This window comes from Cervus canadensis, chromosome 20 (assembly GCF_019320065.1).
Source record: "Cervus canadensis isolate Bull #8, Minnesota chromosome 20, ASM1932006v1, whole genome shotgun sequence".
In the NCBI taxonomy this organism is placed as follows: domain Eukaryota; kingdom Metazoa; phylum Chordata; class Mammalia; order Artiodactyla; family Cervidae; genus Cervus; species Cervus canadensis.
The window spans coordinates 59,109,271-59,132,010 of NC_057405.1; the positions used below are offsets into that span (position 1 = coordinate 59,109,271).

At 40.3% G+C, this 22,740-nt stretch overlaps 2 protein-coding genes across 2 annotated transcripts in view; one reads left to right on the forward strand and one right to left on the reverse strand.

Moving 5' to 3' along the window:
• Nucleotides 1-22,740, reverse strand: part of CDK19 (cyclin dependent kinase 19) — a 265,473-nt gene that overhangs the window by 202,520 nt on the left and 40,213 nt on the right. The window lies entirely within an intron of this gene.
• AMD1 (adenosylmethionine decarboxylase 1) lies at nucleotides 233-22,207 on the forward strand. The gene is made up of 9 exons (XM_043439310.1): nucleotides 233-693; nucleotides 15,394-15,480; nucleotides 16,392-16,518; nucleotides 17,511-17,613; nucleotides 18,600-18,642; nucleotides 18,741-18,885; nucleotides 18,998-19,090; nucleotides 19,172-19,327; nucleotides 20,004-22,207. Exons 1-9 carry the CDS (start codon nucleotides 584-586, stop codon nucleotides 20,142-20,144), a joined length of 1,005 nt encoding a protein of 334 aa, XP_043295245.1. The 5' UTR covers nucleotides 233-583; the 3' UTR covers nucleotides 20,145-22,207.

Consider the following 22,740-nt stretch of genomic DNA (forward strand, 5'->3'; position numbering starts at 1 on the left):
CAGGCTCTTAGTCCCCAGTCGGACAACAGACAGCCGTCTCCCGCCCAGCGGCCACCCTGAACCCTGAACCGCAACGCGGCTGGCTGCTCCCCGCGCTGCTAGCGGGCGGGCGGCCAGCCAGCCGCAACTAGGCGGCTGGTGATTGACAGGATGCTGGAGCAATCAGCTGCAAGGGCGGGACGTTGCGTCACTTCCTGTTCTTTTGGGTTTAGCCGGGGTATATAAATTCGCTGCTCACGCAGTGCTCTCGCTCCCACAGTATGGCCGGCGACATTAGCTAGCGCTCGCTCTACTCTCTCTAACGGGGAAACAGCGGACTACAAGAGACTGAGCTGTATCTGCCTCTATTTCCAACAGACTCACGTTCAACTTTCGCTCACCCACACACACAAAGCCGGGAAAATTTTATTAATCCTTTTTTTAAAAAAAGTTAATATAAAATTATAGCAAAAAAAAAAAAAAAAGGAACCTGAACTTTAGTAACACAGCTGGAACAATCCGCAGCGGCGGCGGCGGCGGCGGGAGAAGAGATTTAATTTAGTTGATTTTCTGTGGTTGTTGGTTGTTCGCTAGTCTCACGGTGATGGAAGCTGCACATTTTTTCGAAGGGACCGAGAAACTGCTGGAGGTTTGGTTCTCCAGGCAGCAACCCGACGCAAACCAAGGATCTGGGGATCTTCGCACCATCCCAAGGTGGGTGCTCGGGGCTCTCGCCCACAGTCGAGTCTGGGGGACTGTCGCCGCCTGGGAGGCACCAGCCTGAGGCGGGGGGCCGTGGCTTGGGTTCCTATAGTCTTCAGGTGGGGGCAGGTCCGCGTGCGGGAGGTCGTTTTGGCAGTCGTGGAAAGGGCCCCAGCACTGGGGGTGAGCAGCCAAAGGTCCACGCGGGGCCCGATCCAGCTTCTCCCGCCACCGTTGCCGGGCCGGGCGCTGCCCGGGGGGAGGGGAGGAGGCCGGCGCAGCCGCGTGCTCAGGTAACGTCCCCGGCGCGGCGTGCGGGGCGGCGGGCAGCGCCGTTCCGGGTGGTTTAGCGGCCCTCACCTTCCGACTTACTCCCCACCGGCCGGATTTGGCGGTCCGGGACCCCGGGTGGGGTGTCCGGAGGTGGGGGCCGCGCGGGCTCCCTCCCGGCAGGTGTGGCTCGGCGGGCTTAGTCAGGCGCTAATTCGGGCGTGTCCGCCTCGGGAGTGGAGGAGGGAGGGAGCGGAGCGGATCGGGAGCCCGATTCGTTCTCTCGCGTGCGGCGGGAAGGGGTGTGTGTGGGGGGGCCGGCCCGGACGGGGCCGAGGGGCTGACTAACAGGCCTCCCGCCCGCGGTCGGCGCTGGCAGCATGTGGCGCCCGGGCGGCGGGGATTGGGCGGGAGCAGCTGTGCCGCAGTGGCTGGGCCGCACCGCCGCCCTAATGTGCTTTGCACCAGAGCCCTTTCGGGGCTGCCCGGGAAGACGGCCGGAGAGCCCACCGAGGCTGGCTCCCGAGTCTCTTGACCTTGGGCTGTGTAACCTGTTACCGAGTCGGCGGAGTCCAGAGTGGAATGAGGCTAGCCTGAATTTACGGGCTAGAGGCGGGTCGGAGCTCGGACATAATACCTTTAATGCCTAATCCTGTAAAGGAATCTGAGGCTCCAGCCTCCCACCCCGGGCAGTCATGCGAGAGAGCTGGGCGATCGCGCAGAAGAGGGCTTGTAGTGGTCTCGATCTCAGCGCAGATGAGGGCGCGGGCGACCCCGATGATGGCGGGGCCGGCTTCCTCTCCCGGGATCTCGGACCACTAGGCACCCCTCGCCATTCTAGGCTCCTTGGTGCACTAGTGCGGATAGTGTGCCTTGCGGCGGAGGAGCCGGCGCGGCCGCTTCATTGAAAGGCAACGACCAAAGAGCTCCTGGGTCGGACCCGGAGCCTGCCCCGGGGTGTGGGCCAATGGGCGTTTCAGGAATGTTGGCTGCACTCGCCGCCTTTCCTGACAAAAAACAACTGGGGAAGGGAATCTAGGCGGACACGTGCTGCCGGGACTTTTAAGGCGGTCTGTCTTGAAGGAATCTCCCGTAGGAAAACCTCGTGTTAGCTAAAATGTGACCGGTTTCATTTTTCAAGCTTTGTGCGACACTTAAGAGGTCGTAACATGGCCCCTATTCTAGGAAGCAGTTACTTATAAATATGGGGAAGCTTAGTATTTCCTCCATTTCACAGATGGGATATCTCCCTCGTGTTGGTGATACATGCCTTTCGTAAAACGATTGTGATAGGATTATCTAGGAAATACTGTCAGGAAGAACTAATGTGCAAAATTAAGTCATATAATGAATAACAAAATTTTCTGCTCCGGCTCTTTAAATGAGTTGAAGCTTTATTAGTAAGCACGCGTTCTTAATAAAGGGAAGGGAGTGTTTCCTCTCCGAGTTCTTGGGCAAAAACGCCAAAATTTAAGCTTAGGCTTTTTTAGTTAAGAGTTAGTTCTTAAAAAAAAAAAAAAAAAGAGTTCTCCGAATCAAGGAGAAGGAGAAAGGCTTATAAATGGGCAGCTTGCTTTCTTTTAAATGTTTGAGAACGACTTTTGTACTTTATCAACTGAAATTGTTTCACTGCTTCAGCGTGGATCTTAAAGTGATGGCAAAGGTTATACCTTAAGGGACAGAATGTTGGTTTTGATAAATCTGATTAAGTGCCATAAGTTTTGTAGATGCTTGGAATTCGTTAAATCCCATAGAAGGGTTGTCAGTCATCTAGAAGAGTAATGCATAATGAAATGGTTAGTGCATGGCCTATGGCATGTCTAGATTTGAGTTCAAACATCATCTAATAGCTAGCTGTTTGATATTTTTGCCTCTCCAAAATGGAGAAAATAATGGTACCTCTTCATGGGGTAATTGTGAGAGTTAAGTGGGTTAATACATGCTCAGTACTTAAAACTGTCTGAGACACAGTAACCACTCTTAAGTATTAACATCTTCATCTCCGATTCTTTACCTTAAGGACAGAATCTTTTTCTCTTCTTGTTTTTAAGCAAACCAGGCTAGAGGAGAAAGTATTTCAGTTTATAGTCAAATAGGCAATTTAAAATTACATGGTGCCCAAGCAATTTGATGTATTTTTATTCAAGTAGAAGAGATGGTGAGCTTCAGATTGCTTAATGAAGTTAAATCTTAATTCTTCCACGGAATAATCTTTATTATTTAAATAATAAACTTTAAATAGTTTTTATTTAATGATATAAATGTTAGGAAGGCAGAAAATCCTTTTTACTTGCCTCACATCTCCAACCTCAGTAATTCCACTAAAATGCAAATAGAAGAAAGTCAAAAGACATTCACAGACTGGAATAAAATAAACAAATTAACTATACTGTTTATAAAACATAAAACCTAAGGGCATGGAAGGAGTTAAGATGTCCTAAGAGGGCGTCACTACCAATGCTAAAGACATTTAAAAGGCAGGATATTACAGGAAAATTCCTAGGAAAGTACCTTCCCACATCGATGGAAGAAGAAATAGAAATCCTAATAGTCCTATAACCACTGCATGAATTGACTTAATCACCCATAAAGAAAAATCTAGGCCCAGATGGTTATACTGGAGTGTTCTAACACTGAAGGGAAAAATAATTCCAACCTTTTTCATACATTACATTCATAGTATTACATTCTAATTAGTTAATCGAGAGGGAACACATATCACAGTTCCTTTTGCGGTTTGTATAATTTTGATACCAGACCCTAAGGAGAGCTGTGAAGGAATCAAGATTTTCATGCACTGCAGATGGGAATGGGAAACAGTGTATCCACTTGGGAAAATGGTTTGGCAGTTTCTTAATAAGTTACTGTGCCTGCTAAGTTGCTTCAGTTGTGTCTGACTCTTTGTGACCCTTTGACTATAGCCTGCCAGGCTCCTTTGTCCATGGGATTTTCCAAGCAGGAATATTGGAGTGGGTTGCCATTTCCTACTCCAGGGCATCTTCCCAGCCCAGAAGTTGAACCTGCATCTCTATGTCACCTGCATTGGCAGGCAGGTTCTTTACCACTGGAGCCATCTGGGAAGCCCTAATAAGTTAATACATCTCTTATATGATCTAGGCAGTCTAGTCCACTCATGTGTTTGCCCAAGTGAACAGGAAATATGTCCATACAAAGACTTTTACATAAATATGTTCTTAGAAGCTTTATTTTGCAATAGCTCCAGAACTGAAAACAAGTCTCTGTATTCATCCTATAGAATACTACTTGGTAGTTAAAAAAGAGTGATGAACTGTTATTGACACATGCAACAAATGATTGTGCTGGAGAACAACTAATAATAAGCCCCATGAGAAGTCCTTAAGTCCTTAAGATTTCATGTCTATAAAACCAGAAAATGATAGGCAAAGGATGGGAGTTAAGGGAGAATGGTGGATTACAGAGAGGCATGACAGAACTTTTAGGGGTGATGCTAATCTGCCAAAGCTCAGATGGTAATCCACCTGGAATGCGGGAGACCAGGGTTCAATTCCTGGGACGGGAAGATCTCTTGGAGATCTTCCCCCTGGAGTGGGCGTGACAGCCCACTCCAGTATTCTTGCCTAGAGAATCCCCATGGACAGAGGAGCCTGGCGGGCTACAGTCACAAAAGTTATGAAAGTCATAAGTACATCTCAAAATTTCACAAATTGATCCCATCATGTAAGCGGCCTTTATATCTAGGGAATGTAACTAGCCAGAAGTCCCCCTGTGCCTCCTTCCAATTATAACCTGTTCTGCTCTCCACCTAAGGGAACACCACTATCCTGAGTTTTAACACACCATGGTTTTCCCTAGTTTTTTTTTTTTATAACATGGAATCATTTGGTATGCATTATATACCTCCTTTGGTCAGCATTATGTTTGGGGTTTTTTTTTTAGTTCATTCTCAATGTTGTATAGTATTTTTGTGTCCATACACCACAATTTATCAAATCTACTATTTACATCAATTATTTCCAGTTTGCTAATACAAATATATTGCTATGAAAACTAGTGTAAATGTCTTTTCATAAACAATGTGTATGCTCCCCTGTTAGATACATACACCTAGGAATGGAACTGCTAAGTCATAGGGTGCATATAGTGCTTCTCTGGCTGGTAAAGCTCCAGGGTTGGGAAGTTCCCCTGGAGCAGGGATATGCTGCCGGTTCCAGTATTCTTGGACTTCCCTGGTGGCTCAGATGGTAAAGAACCTGCCTGCAATGTGGGAGACCTGGGTTTGACCCCTGGGTTGGGAAGATCCCCTGGAGGAGGGATGGCAACCCACTCCAGTATTCCTGCCTAGAGAATCCCCATGGACAGAGGTGCCTGGTGGGCTACAGTCCACGGGGTCCAGAGAGTCGGACACGACCGAGATAAGCACAGTACAGGGTGCGTATATTCAGCATAAGGGTGCGGTTGCTCAGTATCTTCATTTAACACTTGTGTTGTCTTTTTCATTTTAGCTATTTTGTGGGTGTATAGTGGTCTGTGTATTTCCTTTCAGACTAATGGAGTTGAACATCCTTTTATATCTTTATCCACCATTTGGCTATCTTTTGTGAAATGCTTTTTCAAGTCCACTTCTTTTTCTTCAGGGATGATTTTTCATTTTGCAGGAGTTCTTTATTATAGATGAATTATCTCTCCAATATGTGCATTACAAACATTTTCTATCCTCTGGTTTCCTTTTTCGTTTTATTAATGACAGTTTAGAAAATAGTTCATAATTTTAATGTCCCATTTATCAGTATTTCCACTAATGGTTCGTGGTTTTTCTGTCCTGTTTAAAATAATCTTTGCTCATCCAGAGGTAATGAAGATGTTCTTTTATCCCTGTAAACTTTGTTTTACTTTTCATATTTGGATCTGCAGCCCATCTGGAATTGATTTTTTTAATATGGTATGAAGGAGTAGAATGCATTTGAAGCAAAATTGGCCCATCTTTCCAAGCTTTAATTCCAAGCTGGAACCCACTTTCTGTTAACGTTTCCTACTGTCCTGTAGGCCACTTAGTAGAATTTCCCTTCAGTGTAATCTGAATGAAGTACATAATACTGAGAATCTTTTGTTTTATCTTTTCTGGCATGGCTTGGATTAAATAATACTGATTAATAATATGTTGGAGAAAAGCAATAGTCCAGATATCCAAATGAATAAGACAGGTGATGTTTTCTAAAACTGACTACTTCACAAAGTAATTAAGGTTGAAATATAAAAAGAGGGAGTAGTATATTAGGTTTAACCTGTGGTTTTCTCTACTAGAATTTTCAGATTTCAAATGATGTTGAATAGAAATAGACCTTTATTTCTTAAGAGTTGCTGGACCAGACAAAAGCCTTTTTAAAAGAAATGGCAGCTATGGGGAGGAAGTCTGTTAGAAAATAAGAAATTTTGGTGAGGAAAGATAGTTTGATCTTTCAGGGCTCTAAAATTGACTTTCCTTTTTGCTTTAGAGTTCATCACAGACCTGGATGTAAGAAAATGGGTTCACATGGGAAATTGTAGTGAATGGAGGTAAAGAGAGTAAATGTTTATTACTTGTGGAAGGCTACAGGTGTTTTAGCTATGTGAAAATATGAAAACTAGAATCTGTAATGTTAATATTGGACAAGATATTTAGGACTACTGGCATTTTCTGCTATTCTTTCTTTCCTTCACTTAAATTTTATATGATAAAATCTTCAGCGAAGGACTGGGAGCAGTTGCAAAAATAGTAAATTACACCTCAGCATTAATTTTCCCAGAACTCATGCCTTACTTGACTACATCATTGCAGCATATTGCAATATCAGTAATTTACACTGAAGGAATTTACAACCCTTTGCCAAAAAACCTTTTAGGGTAAATATTTTGTAGTAGAAGGGCTTCCTATTGAATTAAGCTTCTCAATACATTCCTCACAGCAGTTTCAAAAAACTTGAACTGCTGTCTTCAGACCACCTTATTTTGAGAGGTACACATTGAAAGTACTAAATCAATGTAGCAGTAATGATGCTAATTTAATTTTTAGGTAAAAGTTTGAGGTGGAGTTACTCTGATTGTAATTACCAGTGCATTCTGGGTTGATTTCTTTGAACAGAAGATGAAAGCTTATTTCTCTGGGTATCTGAATTAAATTCTGGTCAGCCTAGACTTCGCTGAAGAGTAGTCTCGTCTTTCAGGGTGGGTTTGCCTCAGACTGCTCTTAGGACTACTACTGCCGTGGCTGTGGTGTTGAGTTCTGAATGTAAGGTGATGAGTAGAGTGTCTGAAACAGATGAGTCAGGCTGTTGACTAAGGTCACACTTCAGGAAAGCTTCAAATAGTTCAGTTGGGTAACTTTTGGGGTAAATTACTTGATAACCCTGAAACCAGTGATTTTTGCTTAAAGGAGGAAATCTGTTAGAGGAACCTAATCACATGGAGGCCTTTTAAATAAATGCAGGTTTCCAGGCACCATCTGCAGTTTCTGACCCACTATATCTGAGGATAGAATCCAAGGGATAAAAGCAAAACTGTTCTAAAGGGTTTTTTCCATCTGCCACAGCATTCTGTTCCCTCTGTAATTTACTTCTTTTAAAAGTCTAACATTGGCTTCCCTGTTGGTCCAGTGGTTAAGAATTCGCCTTGCAATGCAAAGGACACTGGTTCAATCCCTGGCCTAGGAAGATCCCGCATGCCACAGGGCAGAGAGCCCATGTACCACAACTACTGAAGCCCACTCATCGTAAAGCCTGTGCCCCTCAACAAGACAAGTCACCACAGTGAGAAGCCCCCTGCTCACCACGACTAAAGAAAGCCTGTACACAGCAGTGAAGACCCAGCACTGCCAAAAATAAATAATTATTAAAAAATAAAAGTCTAACATTAACCATTTTAAGTGAACATTCAGTATTAAGTATATTCACATTGTTGTACAAGAGATCTGTCGAACTTTTCATTTTGCAAAACTGAAACTACCCATTAAAGGTTAATTTCTCCTCCCCTCTTCCTCTAGCCTTTATCAGTCACCTTTCCTTACGATTTGACTACTTTGGATACTTCATATGAATGTATGAGATGAATATCTTATATAAGTGGAAACCTACATCCTTTTGTAGTGGTATTCATCCTTTTCTGACTGGTGTGATTCACTTAGCATGAAATTCTTAGGTTCATTCACTTTGAAGCATGTGATAAACTTTCCTTTAAGGCCACATAAGCCATTTTTTGCATACACCACATTGTCTTTATCCATTAATCCCTTGATGGACATTTGGGTTGCTTCCTTCTCTTGACAGTTGTAAATAACAATGAGCATGGATGTGCAAATGTCTCTTCCAGATCCTGTCTTGAATTATTTTTATACACACACACACACAGACACACACACACACAGACACACACACACCCCCAGACCCACCCAGAAGTAGAATTGTTGGATCATGTGGTAATTCTCCACACACACACACACACACCCCCATGAGCATGGATGTGCAAATGTCTCTTCCAGATCCTGTCTTGAATTATTTTTATACACACACACACACACACACACACACACACACCCAGAAGTAGAATTGTTGGATCGTGTGGTAATTCTCCACACACACACACATACACACACACACCCATGAGCATGGATGTGCAAATGTCTCTTCCAGATCCTGTCTTGAATTATTTTTATACACACACACACACACACACACACACACACACACACACACACACACACACACACACACACACACACACACACACACACACCCCCAGAAGTAGAATTGTTGGATCTGTTTTTACGTTTTTTTGAGGAATGTTCATAATTTTTCCATAATGGCTATACCATTTTACATTTTCACCAGTAAGTTCCGTTCAGTCACTCAGTCAGTATCTGACTCTCTGTAACCCCATGGACTGCAGCATGCACTCCATCACCAACTCCCAGAGTTTACTCAAACTCATGTCCATTGAGTCGGTGATGCCATCCAACCATCTCATCTTCTGTCGTCCCCTTCCCCTACCCTCATCTTTCCCAGCATCAGGGTCTTTTCAAATGAGTCTGCTCTTTGCATCAGGTGGCCAAAGTATTGGAGCTTCAGCTTCAGCATCAGTCCTTCCAATGAATATTCAGGACTGATCTCCTTTAGGATGGACTGGTTGGATCTCCTTGCAGTCCAAGGGACTCTCAAGAGTCTTCTCCAACACCACAGTTCAAAAGCATCAATTCTTGGGTGCTCAGCTTTCTTCATAGTCCAACTCTCACATCCATACATGACTACTGGAAAAACCATAGCTTTAACTAGACAGACCTTTGGCAAAGTCATTTCTTTGCTTTTTAATATGCTGTCTAGGTTGGTCAAAACTTCTTCCAAGAAGCAAGTGTCTTTTAATTTCATGACTGCAGTCACCATCTGCAGTGATTTTGGAGCCCCAAAAAATAATCTTTCACTGTTTCCATTGTTTCCCCATTGATTTGCCACGAAGTGATGGGACCAGATGCCATGATCTTAGTTTTCTGAAAGTTGAGTTTTAAGCCAACTTTTTCACTCTTCTCTTTCACTTTCATCAAGAGGCTCTTAGTTGTTCTTCACTTTCTGCCATAAGTGTGGTGTCATCTGCATATTGAAGTTATCCATATTTCTTGATTCCACCTTGTGGTTCATCCATCCATTCACCAGTACTGCACAAGTGTTAAAAATTTCTCATTTGCCAACACTTGTTCTTTCCTTTTTCCTTTTCAGTATCTGACATCCTAATGAGCACAAGGTGGTATCATGATTGTGATTCGCATTGTCTTATGATTAGTGGCATTGAGCATCTTTTTATGTGCTTATTGGCAATTTGTATGTCTTCTTTGGGGGGAGGGGAATTGTCTATTTAAGACCTTTTGTTTACTTTTAAATTAGATTATTTGTTTTTCTTGTTGGAGTTCCTTATTTATTCCGGATACTAACCTCTTATAAGATGTAAGATTTGCAGGTACTTTTCCAGTTCTGTAGGTTGTCTTTTCATTCTGTTGAGTGCTTTCCTTTGATATAAAAGTTGTTTGATGCACGTCTGTTTGCCTATTTTTGCTTTTGTTGCCTGTGCTTTTTGTGTAACATCAAAGAAAGCTTTGCCAAATCCAATATCATAAAAGTTTTTCCCCATGTTTTTCTTCTAAGAGTTTTATAGTTTTGTGTCTCAATTGAGGTGTTTAAATCCATTTTGAGTTATGCAGTGTAAGGTAAGGATTCCGTTTCATTCTTCTGTGTGCAGATCCGGCTTTCCCAACACCAGTTGCCCAAGAGACTGTCTTTTCCCAATCCACAGTCTGTCCTGCTTGCCGCCGCCCCACCCCCACCCCCCCCAACAAAAAAAAAGGGTAGGGGACTCCCCTGGTAGTCCAGTAGTTGGGACTTGGCCTTCCAATGCAGGGTGTGCTGGTTTGATTACCTGGTCAGGGGGCTAAGATCCCATATAACTTGGGGCCAAAAAACCAAAACATAAAACGGAAGCAACATTGTAATAAAGACTTTAAAAATGGTCCACACTGGGGGAAAAAAAAGTAGCCGGTTAGCCATTTCTAGTTTTATTTAGTCAGATGACATAGAAGTCTCTTATCTTAATTGTATCTTTTCCTATGTAAACACTTCAATTTGTTTTATTTTTATTAAACCACAGACTAAAAACTTTTAATATAAAATATGGGAATTACCTGGTGGTACAGTGGATAAGAATCTGCCTGCCAATGGAGGGGACACAGGTTTGATCCACGTGCCTCAGAGCAGTGAAGCCCATGAGCCACAACTACTGAAGCCTGTGTTCTAGAGCCTGCGTGCTGCAACTCCAAGAGCTGGTGCACCTGGAGCCCGTGCTCTGCAACAAGAGAAGCCACCGCAGTGAGAAGCCCATGCACTGTAACTAGGGAATAGCCCACGTGCAGCAACAAAGATTCAGCACAACCAAAATTAATTAACTGGTTAAAAATAAATAAAATATGGCATGCCATTTATGTTTTACTTTTCTGGCACAGTGACTAAGATCATTTAGTCTATGTACTATCATTTGTAAAGAGCATAGTATTTGAGATATTTATCATGAACTGGGTGTGGCTAGGATCCAAAAAAGCTTTATTTAAGGAAAAAAATAAGGGGTTTATTTTTCTATCAAAATGTGACTTTAATAATTTGCTGAAATTCTCAACTGTTTTCTCTCTCCTTTTTATGCTCATGGATAGCATTGTATTGACTTCTTCAATTCTAAATCTGTCACATTTTTCCTGCCCTGTACTTTTTTGAGCCATCAGTTCTCTAGATTGTTTTTATAATCACTTGGTTGGTAGACTCTTCAACTGTGTTTGACTTAGAATGTTTTAAAGCAGTTCCTTCCATACCATGACTTTGAAAAATACTAACTACTTAAGGGTTTCTTTTAGGTGAGGAAGAGTATGGTTGCAGAATTTATTAACAGTGATAGAATGAGTGCAGGAGGATTCTTGTTCCATCAAGATGGAGTAAGCACACTCTCCTCACTACATGCATCTAGAAGCCCTGGACAGAATGCATGCAGCAGCTGAGGACTCTGGAAAGTAAATGTTAGGTGAATTGGAGAAGGAAGCCAAAACTCAAAACATCACTGAAATATCCATGAGTTTGTTTCTTTTTTCTCTCTTGGTATCTCCTGGGGTGGTCTCAAAAGCTGCCAGAAACCCGGAACTGCACACAAACTGAGCTCTTAGAGAGGTCTTTTTCTGGAATGTGGACAAGGAACGGAAGGGGGCCCCTTTGGGTTAGAGAGAGTGGGGAAAATCCCTTTTTTATTTCTGTATTGCTTTGCCTTTTTTTTTTTTCCTGTTCTTTCCTGCTGTAGCTCAGGCAGTCCTGTAGCAGACTGCTGCAGAGCCAGGAAACTAAAGCCTGGGCTTTCTAGCCAGAGGACCAAGAAACAGGCCATCTTCACCTCCACCCCACGCTACTGAGCTAGGAGTTGTCGTGGAGATTATGGAGATAGTAACGTAACACATAGAGGTTGGATGAGAACAAAGAGACTGAACTTAACCATTTCAACTGTCTGCTAACATAGTTTTTTTAAAAATCAGCATGCTCCATAGGTTTTGAAGATTTAAAAGCATATAATATGAGGTCCAGGATGCAATCACAAATTACATACAAACAATAAGGAAATTGTCTCAAAGGGAGACAGTCTAGTAGACTTCACCCTCAAGGTGGTGCAGGTCAGGATTTAAAAGCAGTTATCATAACCATGCTATAAGAAGCAATAACACAAATCTTAGCAGGGAAACAGAAGATGGAACTAAAAAATAACTACTGGAATAAAAAGTTTACTGGATGGGCTTGTAGAGTAGAAATGACAAAAGAGTGAGTGAACTTTGAAGATAGATCAGTTTAGGAATGGCCCAGTTTGAACAATGTTGAGAAAAAATTTCAGATGGATACTGAAAATGAACAAATCCTGGTCAAAAGTTTTAGCATTATGTGTCAGAATCACAGAAAGAAGAGTGTATTACGGAAAAAATAATCTGTGTTTAAGTTTATGGGTGGGTTCTATAAACAGCTAAGGTATTAGCAGTGAAATGAGTAAGCTTCACTTACATAGATTAAAATAAGATAACATTTCAATTGGAATATATACATATATATATCTGGTGCTTTAACAGAATAATTCTGTTAAATGAATTTTTTTTTTAAATGAATATTTTTAATAACTCACCCTGAACTATTAAGGTAACATTTTAAAAAACAGTAAAGGATCATGTAGCGATTTAGTTGTTTTTTTTTTTCTTTTTTTAAGCTTTTCATTTTATATTGAGGTATAGTTGATTAATAATGTTGTGATAGTTGCAGGTGGACAGCAGAGGAAGTCAGCCATACACATACATGTATTCATTGAATTTCTCTCCCATCCAGGCTGCCACATAACATTGAGCAGAGTTCCCTGTGCTACACAGCAGGACCATGTTGGTTATACGTTTTAAATATAGCAGTGTGTACATGCTGATCCCAAACACCCTAACCATCCCTTTTCCCTATTCTTTCCCCCTAGTAACCATAAATTCTTCCTCTAAATCTGCCAATCTGTTTCTGTTTTGTAAATAAGTTCATTTGTACCATTTCTTTTTAGATTGCACATATAAGGCATGTGATTAGATATTTCTTCTCTGGCTGGCTGACTTCACTCAGTATGACAATTCTGGGTCCATGCATGTTGATCAAAATGGCATTATTAAGTTCTTTTTCATGGCTGAGTAATAATTCCATTGCATTCCTGTACCACATCTTTTTCCATTCCTCTGTCAGTGAACATTCAGGTTGTTTCCATGTCTTGGCTATTGTAAACGGTGCTGCAGTGAACACTGGGGTGCATATATAATTTGGAGCCATATTTTTCTCCAGATATATATATGCCCAGGAGTGAAACTACTGGTTCATCAGTTCAGTTCAGTCGCTTAGCCGTGTCCGACTCTGCTACCCCATGGACTGCAGCACGCCAGGCCTCCCTGACCATCGCCAACTCCCGGAGATACTCAAACTCATGTCCATTGAGTCAGTGATGCCATCCAACCATCTCATCCTCTGTCAACCCCTTCTCTTCCCGCCTTCAATCTTTCCCAACATCAGGGTCTTTTCAAATGAGTCAGTTCTTCACATCAGGTGGCCAAAGTATTGAAGCTTCAGCATCAGTCCTTCCAATGAATATTCAGGACTGATTTCCTTTAGGATGGACTGGTTTGATCTCCTTGCAGTCCAAGGGACTCTCAAGAATCTTCTCCAACACCACAGTTCAAAAGCATCAATTCTTCTGCACTCAGCTTGCTTTATAGTCCAACTCTCACATCCATACATGACTACTGGAAAAACCATAGCTTTGACTAGACAGATCTTTGTTGGCAAAGTCATGTCTCTGCTTTTTAATATGCTGTCTAAGTTGGTCATAACTTTTCTTCTAAGAAGCAAGCATCTTTTAATTTCATGACTGCAGTCACCATCTGCAGTGATTTTGGAGCCCCCAAAAATAATCTTTCACGGTTTCCATTGTTTCCCTATCTATTTGCCATGAAGTGATGGGACCAGATGCCATGATCTTAGTTTTCTGAATGTTTTAAGCCAACTTTTTCACTCTCCTCTTTCACTTTCATCAAGAGGCTTTTTAGTTCCTCTTCACTTTCTGCCATAAGGGTGGTGTCATCTGCATATCTGAGGTTATTGATATTTCTCCCGGCAATCTTGATTCCATCTTCTGTTTCATCCAGCCTGGCATTTCTCATGATGTACTCTGCATAGAAGTTAAATAAGCAGGGTGACAAAATGCAGCCTTGACTGCAAATGTACTCCTTTCCCAATTTATAACCAGTCTGTTGTTCCATGTCCAGTTCCAACTGTTGCTTCTTGACCTGCATACAGATTTCTCAGGAGGCAGGTCAGGTGGTCTGGTATTCCCATGTCTTTAAGAATTTTCCAGTTCGTTGTGATCCACACAAACACTTTGGTGTAGTCAATAAAGCAGAAGTAGATGTTTTTCTGGAACTCTTGCTTTTTCGATGCTCCAGCGTTTGTTGGCAGTTTGATCTCTGTTCCTCTGCATTTCCTAAATCCAGCTTGAACATCTGGAAGTTCACGGTTCATATGGTAGTTCTATTTTTAGTTTTTTAAAGAACCTCCATACTGTTTTCCATAGTGGCTGTATTGATTTATATTCCCACCAACAGTGCAAGAAGAGTTAGTTCCTTTTTCTTCACACCCCCTCCAGCAAATCATGGCCATTCTGATGGGTTTGAGGTGTTGCCTCATTGTAGTTTTGACTTGCATTCCTCTTAATTAGTGATGTTGAGCATGTGTTTGTTGGCCATCTGTATGTCTTCTTTGGAGAAATGCCTTATTTGGGTCTCATTTGCCTTTTTCTTAATAAATTGCAAATATGTAGTATAATTGCCTGGATTTTGGTTTGCTTCTTAACATGCTATAGCAAAATGCATCCATCTTACTTGGTGTATGTGTCAGTATAGATTATTTTGAAACAAAATTAAATGTTGGTATTCATAAGAGAGGGAAGATCCCCTGGAAGAGGGCACGGCAATCCACTCCAGTATTCTTGCCTGGAGAATACAGTGGACAGAGGATCCTGGAGGGCTACAGTCCATGGGGTTGCAAAGAGTCGGACGGCTTAGCAGGCATGGAGCATAGTGATTGAACTTAATGTCTAGCCTCTCTCCCCACCCATAGGTCAGGGGCTGGATAGGAAGTTCTAACCTTTTAATCACAGGGTGGACCTTCCTGGCAACAAGCGTCCAGCTTCACTTGCTTCCAAAAGTTACTTCATTAACGTAACATTCATAAGAGAAGGTGGAGCGAGAAAGACAAAAAATACAAAGCATGATTTTAAATCATGGTGAGACTTGTAATTTTTATGAGAGTAGGCAAGTACTGTTATAAATTAATCATCCTCTTTTTGGTTAAATAATAGATCCGAGTGGGACATACTTTTGAAGGATGTGCAATGTTCAATCATAAGTGTGACAAAAACTGACAAGCAGGAAGCTTATGTACTCAGGTAAGTCCTCTGAAATAGTATTGGTTAACTGATTTCAGCGTGAATCATACTTTATATGGGAGAGTAAATTGTTCCTTTATATACTGGTTCTGTAATTATTTTTAGCTTTTTTTTTTAATGTGTAAAATAAAATGTTTACCTCAGGTGTCCCTAGGCAATAGGGTTTTTGAAGTCTTACCTAATAGCTCTTCAAGGTGACTGCCATCTTTATTACCCTGGAGGTTAACAGGAAGTTTCTGCAGAAAAGGGTTGAATGGCATTGTTCCTTTGCCCTCACTTCTTTTATTTTTAGTATGTGCTTCTCTATCAAAGTCTGAAGCAGAATGAAAATTAGCTTCACCATAGAAATAGGATTGCTGTTATTTAAGAGAAGAAAGCCATGCAGTTCTTTTTTAGGTACAGAGATAGAATGTTGGGCCTTGAGGCTATTGTATTGAACATGGTGCCTGCTTTTACTGTCTATATTTGACATATACAGATGTTTATCAAATGCCTGTTAGGTGCCAGGCCCTAAGGAAATAATAGTAAAAGCAAACATTCCTTTCCTCATGGAACTTACTATCCAGTGAAAAGTAATGAGATGGTTACAGACATACACATGAGAACAGGCAGTTCAAGATGATGTAAAGAATGAATTTAGTAAGTGTCCTAGGTTAGGTTAGGTGAGGAGGAAAATTGACTAGTAAAAGAGGGTTTGTGTAATGAGCTAATCTGCTTTATACCTAGTTTATGTTTCTGTGGGATCTTTCATGTAATAGAAGAGGAAGAATTATTTGCTTCCTTGAGAACTTAATGTTTAAAATTATTAGCCAAAAATTTACACTTTAAATGATAGTCCAATAATAATAGATTAAGCATCTCAGTAGTACATAAACATTGTTATAATATTGTGACTTTCTTTTAAACTGCAGTGAGAGTAGCATGTTTGTCTCCAAGAGACGTTTCATTTTGAAGACATGTGGTACCACCCTCTTGCTGAAAGCACTGGTTCCCCTGTTGAAACTTGCTAGGGATTACAGTGGGTTTGACTCAATTCAAGTAAGTAGTCAAAAAACATTTATCCTTTTGGTGGGGTATAAACTTTAGAGTTCAGTGATGTGCCTGGTAAATAAATTTGTATACTTATTCAATTGTAATGACTAAGGACACTCACACCATGGAGAGAAAGAATGCCTGATACTCATGAACAACAGAAAATGTGGAGGAACCAGAGAAGGAATTGGGATAAAACTCAAAATGAAAGAAAAGAAAACCAGATACTTTCAGTAGTTAATTCCTTAACATTATTACTATGAATGGTGGGGAAAATAAGAAAAGAAGGGAAAGCAAGAAAAATCATCTAGACTTCATAATAAAGAACTGATTGTATTAAAGAGCAATAGTCAGTTAATTCTTGAATGCTATCAGACTTTATACTTGGGTTTTAATTGCTGTGATAAGATGTTGAATTTTAATATTTAACTTAATTTGTAAATATTACTAAATAATTTACTCAGTTTTTCCTAGGGCAAAGGACAGCTGTCATTGGGACCTAAAACTGTTTTTGTTGATCCTTATAAGATGATCTAAATTGAGCAGTATGTTAATTTTTGGATTACTCTTATCAGCAGTGTGTTAATTTTTGGATCAGTACATATTCTCCCACAACATTTTTATTACATCCCTATTTTAAAGCTCAGAAACTCCTGCTCTAAGGAATCCCCTTGTGGTCCAGTGGTTAGGACTCTGTGTCTCTATATAACACTAACTCATGGGTATTGGTCTGAAACCTTACTCTTTGACACAGTGGCCTTCATTTTTCTCTGTCGGCCAGCACAGTGCTATATAGTCCACGGGGTCGCAAAGAGTTGGACACAACTGAATGACTGAGCATAGGCACACATGAAGTATTACAGTGTATGTTAAGTGTCATTGGGAAAAAATATTTGTGGAAATAGTTTTGGTTTTGATATGTATATGTAGAAAATAGTTGATTGGTTTAGGAAAGGTGACAGAATTCTGTGTGTGAAGTTATCTGTCTGTCTTTTTAGAGCTTCTTTTATTCTCGTAAGAATTTCATGAAGCCTTCTCACCAAGGGTACCCACACCGGAATTTCCAGGAAGAAATAGAGTTCCTTAATGCAATTTTCCCAAGTAAGTTTAAGTAGAATTGAATCCTGCTTCTTAAAGTTAGATGTGTGTGTGTTGTATGTGTATGCCTGTGTACCAAACATAGCACTTTATATAGTTAAGATAAATGTATCAATTTAGCTGATTACAAATTTTTGAGTATTTTTGTGTAACTGTTGAAATGATGGGAGAAAAAAAATCAAGTAACTGATCACCTGCCAGATGCAAAACTCATCTTCTAGCCAGTTGCTGTCATTTATGTCTGTTTTAGTGGGTATGAAGGCTGTTATCCCTTCATCCAGAAACATGCCCCATGACTCCATAAACCCATGCTGAGATACTGGTCCATGTTAAGAAACTACCATGTTGAACAGGAGTTGAGCTGGCTCAAGAATGGTCAACTGAAGTGAGTTCGTAGTGTCACTGCAGCTAAATTGGCGAGATTTACTTCTATCCATTTATATAAGCTTTTATTTATAGACCTTCCTTTTTGAGCTTCAAGGACAGGGGGGAGTAAAGGTTACCTAATATAACACCCTTTTATCCTAGAAGAGGCTAAAATCCTAAGATGATTTTAGTAACTTGGTGCAGAGTCATTCACAAGGATGATTTTAAAAAAGAAAATCTTCAAAAGATTTCTGTCCTACCTGCTCTTATCTCATCTACTATACTAGGCTATATCAGGGTGCCGCGTATAATTTAGTTTAAATATCAACCAACTGTTAACTTACTATGTTGAATGAGGCCTTGAAACACCATGGGAAGGAGGACATACTACATAACTTCCATTTACTTGAGAGAGTAAATAGGTGAGCAAATTCCATTACCTAATGGAGTTTTAGGGGAGAGTAAACCATAGTTTTTTCAGCACCATTCAGACTGGCTTATTAGCTGAAGTGCATCTCTCAATGATAGCCAATAAAATGTTTTCTTAAAGGAGGAGGGGGATCTTGCCTACCTGCTATCAGATGGATCTGTTAAATTTATTTTATGTTCTCCTGCCTCAACAGATGGAGCAGCATATTGTATGGGACGCATGAATTCTGACTGTTGGTATGTTGGACCCAATTTGATGAAAGTTTTGTTTTATATCAGATTTCTTTTAAACTTGCAGTTGTCATTTTTAGAAACTATTTTGTACTTTTATATAGGTACTTGTATACTTTGGATTTCCCAGAGAGTAGGGTTATCAATCAGCCAGATCAAACCCTGGAAATTCTGATGAGTGAGCTTGACCCAGCAGTTATGGACCAGTTCTACATGAAAGATGGTGTTACTGCAAAGGATGTCACTCGTGTAAGCATTTTCAATAATAATTCTGTATCCTGCTTGGCAGCTAAATATTTTGGCTCATTCTCCGTTTCTCTTCCAGATTTGCTTTTAATTCAGTCTTTGGCTTTTTTCCCAGGAGAGTGGAATTTGTGACCTGATACCAGGTTCTGTCATTGATGCCACAATGTTCAATCCTTGTGGGTATTCAATGAATGGGATGAAATCGGATGTAAGTGAGAATATCTTGCTTAATAATTTAAACCTTTAAGTGTGCCCTTTCCATTATTAACACAAAGCTGTTTCTCTTAAGGGAACTTATTGGACTATTCACATCACTCCAGAACCAGAATTTTCTTATGTTAGCTTTGAAACAAACTTAAGTCAGACCTCCTATGATGACCTGATCAGGAAAGTTGTGGAAGTCTTCAAACCAGGAAAATTTGTGACCACCCTGTTTGTAAATCAGGTAATATATTTTTTTCATCGACAATAAAATCTGACAGAAAATAAGGATAGTGAGGCATGTCATAAAATGTATTCTGAGATGCCATATAATCAGCCAGAGATAACCAGAGATACTACTAATTGAGGTGGTTGGTAGATGAGAAGCTTTATGCATGTCATTAGACTTCTGGGCCTTGTTTTATATCTAGCCCAGTTCGTGGGCTCCTCTTATCCTGTTTTCCCTGTTGATAGACCTTGGGGATGGTGGTGACACATAAAGTGTCCCACTGCATCCAGCCCCTAGGAAGTCAGCTAAAATATTTCAGTTCCATGGGGTTGGGTTTTTGTTGTTTTTAATTTTATTTATTTGTTTTTGGTTGTGCTGGGTTTTCGTTGCTGCACAGGCTTTCCTCTAGTTGTAGAGAGCGGGGGCTACTCTTCATTGCAGTGCGTGGGCTTCCATTAACGGTGGCTTCTCTTACTGTGGATCACAAGCTCTAGGGCACAAAGGCTTAGTCACTGTGGTACATGGGCTTACTGGCAGGCAGATTCTTTATCACTCTGAGCCACCAGGGAAGCCCCCAGTGCCACAGTCTTGACTAAAACAGCAGTCTTAAATACTTACTGCATGACTGCTTTGTTTGAAAATATTACTGCAGATTGGAAACACTAATGGTTAATTTCATTTTTTTCCCCAGAGTTCTAAATGTCGCACAGTGCTTTCCTCGCCCCAGAAGATTGAAGGTTTTAAACGTCTTGATTGCCAGAGCGCTTTGTTCAATGATTACAATTTTGTTTTTACCAGTTTTGCTAAGAAGCAGCAACAACAGCAGAGTTGATTAAGAAACATGAAGAAAAAACGCAAAAAGAGAACACACATAGAAGGTGGTGGTGGCTGCTTTTTAGATATTGATACCAAGGGCCATGCTTTCCATAACCACCACCTTGTAGTTGCAGAAAGCCCTAGATGTAATGATAGTGTAATCATTTTGAATTGTATGCATTATTATATCAAGGAGTTAGATATCTTGCATGAATGCTCTCTTCTGTGTTTAGGTATCCTATGCCACTCTTGCTGTGAAATTGAAGTGCATGTAGAAAAAACCTTTTACTATATGAAACTTTACAACACTTGTGAAAACAATTCAATTTGGTTTACACACAGTGTAATATTTCTCCAGGTGTCATCCAAAATTCCCCACAGACAAGGCTTTCGTCCTCATTAGGTGTTGGCCTCAGCCTAGCCATCTGGGACTGTTCTATTAATTGCTGCCAGGATTTTACATCCAGTTACCTCCACTTTCTAGAACCTATTCTCTACTAATGTTATTGAAAACAATTTCTACTTCATACAGATGTTTTTGCAACAGCAATTAAAGTTTTTCTTCCACGAGTCGAGTCCTCTAAGAAAACAATTGGAACTATCCATTCTGTGTATTTATATTTTAACACTGCTTCCTGTACTTGTATTACTTTGATTCCTTCCGTTACCATGGTGTCTCCCCTCCCAACCATACCCCCTCAATAAAGCAATACACTGTTACACTGTGGGTTTTATACTAATCTATACCCCAGAGGGGGAAGGTGGGGGTAGACCCTGGGCTTAATTTTCTTTTAAGGTCAAGGGAGTTTGACATTTTTCATTACCATGAGCTCTTTTGGAATAAACTATTGTTGATTAGCAAAGAAGGTGTATATTGGTACAAGGGTATATTGGCAGAACCGTATGGAAACTGTGCCATTTGGTGTCCCCCATTAAATGAGATGAGCTTCTCCTAAGTACCATGTCTTTATTAACTTGCTAAGTAAGTAGTACAAAAGAATTTTTATCACAGTTTATTAGTGAGGAGATTTAAGATAAGGATATTGGTTTCAACAAATCAAGTCAGCTCAGATGATTCGCTTTAACTTTTACTTTCATAGCCATTTCCACTAATTTCTGTTAACGATATGCCATAAATTTTGGTTCAAAGCAGATTCAGTGTCTTTGCCATCTTGTGACTTAAAAGTTCCCGTGACTTTATGATACATGTAATAGTGTTCTGACTTGGTTCCTCTTGTTTGTTTGTGTTCCTTTCACCATGGAATAGCATCAGGTGATGAATGAGAACTGCTAAGGTTATTCAGACATACTCAGTGCAGCAGAATGCTATCCACAAAATGTTACACAAAATTTCAAAGTGGTTGATGGGAAATGACCTAAAAATACAGGCATAAAAGAGTTGGCATCTTTTAGCTGTATTTGCTAACATTCACATTTAAGCAGTTGATAAAAGAGCAAAGTTGACTCAAATTTTCTATTTATTCTTGTCCTCAAACGATTTTTGATTCTTTCTGGATTGATGCAGTGATGCTTTTGTTCCTTCCGTATTTATAAAGGAAACACTTTTTTTTAGTGTTTCTGAACCTAAAATCTGCTTGGTTTGAAATCAAGTGGTTGGAACACTTGGCTTTTATTTTAAGCACATTGTTGATTCAAAGCTTCATTGAAGAAGCTTTCAATCAATGGATCATTCTGATTTTTTGTAATTACGCACAGTACCTAATGTTTTGGTGCTATTATGAGGACCAATGCTCAAAGTGGATTTTGTTCTTGAACAGTGTCCCAGTAGATTTGATGACATTTATTGGCTTGAGGTCTGATTTTCCTCCCCCTAATAGATTTAAAAGATTTCTATTTCATGTTGAAGACCTGCACAAATTTTGTATGGAACAAAGCCTAGAAAAAAAAAGAAAAATAGATTGAATAGTAATCTAAATTAATCCTAGTATGTATGATAGAGGAGGGAAAACTTTGGTGCCATAATTTCTCTCTTCATGGTGTTGGACTTGAAATGTATTTCTGTACCCACAATGTAAGCTTCAATAAAGGTTTGCTTAATTGATTGTCTAGTGACATTCAGAAAGTTTTCTGTCAATGTATTTTTTTAAATAGTATACATGACCAAATACTAGGCTCTATATAAAGTTTTTATAATTAATTGAAGGAATTAATATTTAATGATTTTTTTAAGGTTATGGGAGATGTTATAAGATCTTTAAGTTCTGGGAGAACAATTTTAAACATTTCGTTGTTGATAGTAGCTTCATAACTGAAGCTGAAAGGAAATCATCTGGGCTGTATCCCAGGTTATCAGAGTAGGAAGAGTGTAAGTAGAATAAGAATGCTAGAGTTTGGAACTAGAAAAGTTTGAAGATGGAATATTCCAGCATTTATTATGGAATAGGTACTTCATGGTGGGGTGGGGAGCAGAGTTTAATTCACAGTTCTTGCAACCAGAACATAGTTAAAAGCTTTCGATCGTTGTGCCATGCAGGTACATATCTCATCATTTGGCAAAATTTCAGTTCTTCAGTCTCATATACAATAAGCTAAAAACTGGAATCTTTATTATATTCAGATCTTTCTTAAGCTTATCAGAGTATTGTCCAAAA